The sequence below is a fragment of the Poecilia latipinna genome, unplaced genomic scaffold (assembly GCF_001443285.1).
Source record: "Poecilia latipinna isolate Pla-1442-1.1 unplaced genomic scaffold, P_latipinna-1.0 Scaffold633, whole genome shotgun sequence".
Lineage (NCBI taxonomy): Eukaryota > Metazoa > Chordata > Actinopteri > Cyprinodontiformes > Poeciliidae > Poecilia > Poecilia latipinna.
The window spans coordinates 23216-30669 of NW_015113249.1; the positions used below are offsets into that span (position 1 = coordinate 23216).

General features: G+C 41.4%; 1 protein-coding gene across 1 annotated transcript in view; it reads right to left on the bottom strand.

The window, feature by feature from the left end:
* Nucleotides 1–3033: 3033 nt before the first annotated feature.
* LOC106954160 (netrin receptor UNC5A-like) overlaps nucleotides 3034–7454 on the bottom strand; it is a gene marked incomplete at its 3' end in the record, with an annotated part of 95054 nt that continues 90633 nt past the window's right edge. The window contains exon 2 of the mRNA XM_015043442.1: nucleotides 3034–3249. Within this exon, the coding sequence (XP_014898928.1) occupies nucleotides 3034–3249 (216 nt within the window). The remainder of the gene's footprint in view (nucleotides 3250–7454) is intronic.

Consider the following 7454-nt stretch of genomic DNA (forward strand, 5'->3'; position numbering starts at 1 on the left):
TGGCGGTTAAGATTTTATAAATTGTGCAGCTCCATTTTCTGCTATTTACATCACTGTCTTCAGCGTGTTGATCTTCAGATTTCTGATGTCAAAGACTCAAGTGCGTCTTAATGTCGCCATCACGATTTCAATCCCCAATCTGCATCGGATGTCTAGTGAGATGATTTGAAAGTTACAGATTGTGAGCGACAGAGAGCGGTGGGGAGTCGGGAGGGAGTGAGGAGTATCGACTCTTCACCACGCCGTTTGGACACACCACAAATCCCCAAACAAGACAGGCAGAGAGAGCAAAGCCTTCTTTTTAGCACTTCGATGAGTGTGAATTTTAAAAATTAATCTGAAGCTCAGCTGGCCTTTTAAGACTTCAAGGGGCCACTTTAAAGTTTCTAGAGTGCTTGTATTAGTTTCATTCCGAGATGCTTTTATTTTAATTATCTCTCCTTCCTGTCTTCAGCATTACACTTTTGTTTTCTTTCGTCTGCACATGAAACTAAAAGCCCGCTGTCCATTCACGTTGCTGAAGATCTGCATTAGCGTACATCTCCCAGGGAAAGTTTCCTTTTGTTTCTTCACTCAAGAACTGATATTCTCATAAAAAACAAAACAGTCATTTACTCACCATACATTATTGCTTGCTGAAGCTTTAAAACTGTAGCTCACGAAAACCCAAAAGATTTTTTTAACAACTTCATTTATATCAATAACAGTGACAAGGTGGTGGAATTCTTAATAAAAACTACGATGATTCATTTTTATGAGAATTGACTCAGACGCTGTGACATTTCACCATGATCATGCAAACTCATAAACGGCCCTATGTGTGTCACTGTCAACTCCACGTACTCTGTTTTCATTTTTATTTACAGGAGGATGACTCCAACACAACAACTGAATCAAACCAAGACTTCTCACACAAAAAGTAAAGAGATCAAGCAAAAGAGTTGGTGAATGGTAGCAGGGGTCTGGGGCTTGACAACAGAGGTTATTAAAAAGATGGAAGGTGTACCCAGCTCATCTTTCACCCACAGTCGATGTGCCTACGCAAAAAGTTACAGAAACTAAACCCTGGTGAAACTGCATCCCATTGCTGTCTGTCTTTGGCAGCATCAGCAAGCTTAGCTGCAGTTCAAAATGCAGCTGATGTATCACTGTATGCATAATAAATTATGTTTTTTCTCTCCTTTTGTTTATTTTTGCTTATAAAGTGTTGGGTACATTTATTGGCAACCATTGTAAAAGTGCAAAAAATACCTTAAATTAGTCAAATATTGCAGCAGCACAAATTCACACAGAAAATAATTGAAAAATCCAACCTGAGAAATATTTAGTTCCATCAAAATCACCAGAGATAAAGTTATGGGAATTCCTTAACCACTCCTAAAAAAAAAAAAAGAAGTTTTTCATACATAGTTTCTATGAACTTTTTAATTAATGATTTTCTGCTTCCCTGGTGGTCAAGTATTTTGTATCACAAAGCAAAAAAAAATTCTGTAATCCACTGGTTAGAAGAATGGAAGAGAAACCATATTTGTCTTGCTCCCCATAGCAGTGAAGGAAATGCTAAGGGAGATTAAAAAAAAAGAAAAGAAAAAGAAACAATACTTCAAAGCTCAATGTTGGAGAATTGCATCAAAGAGTGGTCCCTACATCACCATGACAACGCTCAGATCAGGGGTCTTAAACTCCACTTCTAGAGAGGTGATATTCTGTCACTTTTAAATGTGTCCTTGGCTCAACACAGCTGAAGAAAAAAGCAGAATTACCATCACAGCACGTGGTCGGGTTCTACACAGACCTGATAATGACTCAATTATTTGGATCAGGTGTGTTGATGCAGATACATTTCTAAAGGTAGCAGTACACTGGCTCCAAAGATTGGAGTTTGAGACACCTTTGATTCTATTTAGATGCCATTCATTAGTTTGAGGGGAGGACAAAAAAAACAAAAAACAAACCAACATTCGGCTCCACTATTTACAAGGTAAAAGTTTGAACTCGACCCACCAATATGCCTCAGCTCCACATCAGTCACAAATCTGGACAACTATGAGGTCCCAGAAAGTAAGGATTGTGGAACAGGATGTTGTGGTATAAATCCAAAAAGCAGATATTGTGCAAAAAGGGTCTAGTCGAAACTTTCTTACTATGTATGCTTCAAGGTTATGAAATCTAATAGAAGAAAACTAAGCAGTGTCTTTTTGCCAAAGGGCAATACGAGGCATTCACACCGCTAATTGTGCCACCGGTGCTTTTATTAAAACAATTATTTTGTCTCCACAGAATAAATCTACTCATATTTATCACTGTGAGATTACATTGGATTAATTTAAAGTCTTGTTTTACACATCTTTACTTTAGTAGGGGTGCCGAAAAATGTTTCACATAAAATTTTAATAATTTAGTTTTCACATTCACCCCACCTTTCATTCAACATTAATTGTTTTAAATAAGCTTGGAGAAGATATAAACTTCAGCTGCGTCAAGAGGAAATCCCACAGTTACAATTATTACGTGAAAAGAGGCAAAATATATATATATATTTAATTGCAAACTTTACTGACAATGTCGCCACAGTTCATATTTGCATATCTGTGTATGCGCCCAATCACTCGTCAGGCGGTGAATGGGTGGTTTGAATTTGCAGGTCACTTCTGAATCACTCCACTGCAGTGTCATACATGCTTGTGACACCAATGGCAGAGGCGGAGAGGGGAGACTGCAGCACAACAAAGGGAAAAACAAAACAGGTCTCCAAGGTGATTGTGGAGATTTCTGAGAATGAAACCAATGTGCTTATTATGAGAGTGGCAGGCTAAATAGGATGGAGGATGAGCCAGGAGTTTGTAGGAGCACAGTAATCTCCAATGGCAATTTGCCGACCTTAGTTTCAGCACACAAACACTTTATATAATGCATCTGAAAGATGTCGGTCCGTAGCTGACGACTGGAACAAATGGTCAAACAAAGTATGCTGATATTGGTTCAAACTAAGCAGAAATACACAGCATCCGAGTAGCGACGGGTTCTGTGTACCTGTGGCTGGGTCAACAGTTCGCTCAATCAAGTGGTCGTCCTGGTGAACCCATTCTCCGTTGCACTTGAAGTAGATCTGTGTGGCCGGGGTCGAGCGGCAGGACAGGGTCACGGGCTTGTTCTTCACGATGTATTCGTCCTCAGGCTCCACCAGGAAGTGAGGCAGGAGGTCCGAGAACGCGGCGGGAAGCGCTGCCGTGGCCGGATGCTCTGAACCTTGGAGAATAAAAGAAGAGAGACAGAGAATGAAATATATATTTCCAAGCTTTTGAAGTTGTGTCTGCAAGGCAGACACCGAGCCTATTCCCTGCCTCCTTGTTGTAACTGCTGAGCTAAGATCAAATGCAGAGATTCGGCGTCCTTGGTAAGTTTTGGCTCATGCGCACGCATGCGGGACAAGACGGTAGAAGATGGACAGACAAAGAGAAGGAGGAAGACAGATTTGTATGGTGTGGCGTTAGCAGTGACAGCGCTCAGCCTTGTGCGCTCCTGGCTGGGTCACAGGGGCAGCGCAGTCCGTGTCTTCACTTCGGCTCTTAATCACAGCCCTTTTAACATCAGCGCTGATGGACGAGCAGCCATAAATCCTGCCTTAGTGACAAGACTACTTCACACTGTGTTATAGTGCTTTTCTGCCAGGACTCTAACCCGGCCTACATTAAGCGCCGCACAACAGAAAGGACAGAGTCTCAAGATAAGTCACAGTTAAAACAGCCCACTGACTTAAAATCACTTGTCTCCACGTGTTTCTAATTACTTAAATCTCCTGTATGATAAACTCGGCACATGGAGGAAGAAAGGGGACAATACAGCAATGTGGGACAGTACTGAAACCCCCGGAAGTTCTCATGATTTGTTGTGTTTCAGCCACAAACCTAAATGTATGTTACTGGGATTTTATGTGACAAACCAACACAAATTGATAATTAATTGGAAAGTGAAAGGAGTCCCTTTTTAATAGTTTCTATTCCTTTAGCACCTCGCTTACTTCATGTATTCTTCACTTAATCTTTACACATAATTTATTGTTTATTTGCTTTGATTTATTCGTAAGTGTGGATTACTTGGGCTTTTGACATCTGCTGTGAATTTTATGTCGCCTACCCCATTAGAGTTTTGTGTTTAAACAGAAAAACATGACAATGTGTTCAATGCTTATTTTTTTTTCCATATGTATTTACTGCTACTTTTTTTTTTACTCCATACATCTCAATAAGTTTGCAAAGCTCTGTAAGTCGTCTCTACACCTTCTGAGCTGTATTTGCTTGGAAAATTCGCTACAGTCTACGCCAGACTTCTGTGCTTCCTAAAAAACGTTTAAAACAAACACATGATGACACAAACGTGCCTACAGCGCACAGATCCTTCCTCTATGAACACGCTTTCTCTTTCTCTAAACATATTAGCCCTGCTTGAGAGATAGCAAGCGGACACAGAACAGAGCAGAAAGAAGGGAAATAACCTCTTTACGCTGCCGACACACAGGGGAGATCAGTAAATCCCAAAATAAAACCCCTTTAAAAGGAGCGTAATATTAATTTACTGCCCTGAATCCAATATGGCTGACAGGCCAGACATTAACAACCTTCTCCATCACTCCCCGTGCAGCAGGAGAGGAAAAGGAGTCCACATCTCTCATAATGAAACGACAGCACTCATCCTGACCTTTCTCTCCGCTGTTCCTCCCATGGTCCCTCCCCCACCGAGCCTTTTGTTCCTCCTAAGAGCACGTTGAAGCTTTCGTTGGGGATTACATGAAGTTGTGTTATAAATACCAATCTAGATAAATATGTTATCTGACAGTTGCTTCCCCTCTACACATCACATAAATGTCTTTCTTTCCTTGCATGTTTCTTTTTTTTTTTTCCCTTCGCTTCACCCTTGTGCTGAGTTGCTAATTCATCAGGATGAGATTCAGAGAGGCGCGCCGGCGCTGCTGTCGCTGAACCCCATTAATGTTTCGTGTACGTGTTTAACTCTTAATGAAAACTAAATGTTCTGTGTCCAATGAACGACATACATCACTCGCTGACACGTTGCCATTTTCCCTGTTTTTCCCCAGCACATTTCCCGTATTGCACGCGTTTGCTGAGAAAAACATGGCAGCTCTTCTGTGCGTTACAACACAACCGCCTGACATTATTTACTCTGTATGCAAGCGTGTCTCCTGTCTCGTGGTGTCACGGAAAAGGCCACGGTTTATCATGAATAGTGACTATAATTGCTCTAAAGCGAAGCCAAAAACTTTGCTAATAAACAGCGGGGGAGCAGCAGGTCAGGCTGTTTGAAAACGTGTTGGTCCTAATGATGGCGGCTTCTTCTAATGCGTGACTTTCAGCTTTGTGACCACGACTATTAGTTGGCTGAGCTGACCTTTCCTCACACATCCCCTCCAAAAAAAAAAAAAAAAAAACTCCCTGTGCGCTAAAAAAGGTGGGCTGATGAAGACTGTGGGTGAGACCTGCCTCACACCTGCCGGGTTAATCGTTTCTTAAAAGACAGATGATATTCAAGCAAAGAAAGAGAAAGAGAGAAAGAGAGAGAGAGAAAATCCCCAACAAGAAGCCCAACGAGTTGCAAGTAAGGCTTGATGTTGTTAACATGCCACTACTTCTCATTTGCAGGGGTCACAATTGGCATGAACTCCTAACTTTTGATGATGTTTCCAATTTGTATTTGTGTGTGGGTGCATGGCAGTGCACTTCAAAGGAGGTGGGGGGTAAGCCTTCCATTTTATTGCATGTTCTTTAGGTTAATGAGGTTAAATACGTAATTTCTTTGGAGAAGTAAATTATCATTTTATGGGAGGGCATTCCAGTCACGCACTACTTTATGTCAAACTCATAATGAAGGGCTGATGGTGACTAAATTGGCTTAGATTATTGTCACGGCACAACATACTTCAAAGTCATCCGGCACACAAACACACACGGGGAGTATAAGCCACTTAGCAGACATCTCGCAGGTCAATGCACACACTAAATAAACATACTGTCGCTCCATAGGCTCTGCATTACATTCCTCTCCGAGTGGGATTGGCTTAGGCCGACATTATGTGTCAAAAACATGCAAGGTCATCGACAGGTCATTGCATACGTGCATAAACAACAAACACTAGAGGCTAAATGTCTCCCTGCCTAATCAGGCAGCCAATGAAAATGATTTATTCAGTGCAATATGCCGGATGTGATGCAGGAAGGCTGTAAACCGTGATGTTTGAAGGAAACGCGGAAGGTTTTGAACTCATATTTGGCTGCAGCTGCTTCTTCAGAGACAATTCAGCTGGCAAAATACACAAACGCACACGCACGTATCGCTAAACACACAGAACACGGATGCACCAGCTGTCAGTGTGCTGAGCCATGATGTCCAGGGCAGATTTCCTGCTGCAAACAGACTCCATGTCTCATCTGTCCAGCTGACCATGTCAACTCCCGGAGTCAGGGGCACATCTACAGGAGGAGCATGAGGAGGACGTGATGAAGTGTTTGCGATGCAGGGAAAGAGACAGCTGGATATGCTTCTAAAACCCAAAAATAGAATAATGTAACCGCAGTGGAGCTGGGCGATACGGAGACAAAATGCTATTACAAAGTTGTTCACAATACAAACAATTTTAGCTATGAATCTCCCACAAGCACAAATGTTACTCTAGCGCTATGGTATACAAATTACCAGGCTACTTAAAGAAAATGCTTGTATTTTCCTAACTGTGTAGCATGGGAGTGGCAGCATAATGTTGTGGGAACTGATACACTTTATGAAATAGATGGCACCATGAGGAAAGAACATTTTACAGAAAAACTGGAGCAAACTTCTTAAGGAATCAGCTAGGATCTTCTGTCTGTCTTACTTATTAAGACAACAAACTCATTGTTTTGACATGACAATCACAAAGTCCTCGACTCTGTGGAGAAGCTGTAGGTAGATCTGACAAGGCGTGTGTGAGCCGGGCTACAAACCTGACTTGGTTCTACCAGTTCTGTCAGAAGGAATGGGCCAGAACCCTCTAGAAATGTTGTCCCTGGCATTTAGTAAATAGAATATTGTTTTGGTAATTTTAACTAACCTAAAGTTTGGACTGATTTAACTTCAGACAGTGAGAAAAAATTGTGGTTTGTTTTTTTAATGTGGTGTATGTAAACATCTGGTTTCAACTGTTTAACCCGATTAAAAGTCTGCAAGATTTCAAAGCAAATTGATAATCTCTGATCTGATTCAGCTGATGCAGATCAATTCAAACTGATATGTTTGAGCTTTTTTGCATTAAAGGTAAAAAAAAAAAATCTCTCAGGATGTCTCAGAGATTTTCTCTGGCAGTGGCGCAAAAAGTGGGTATGCGCTGTATGCAACGCAAAGGGGCGCTGCACTAGAGGAGGCGCAAAAACAATGAGGGGAATTTTTTTCTCATCAGCATTTTA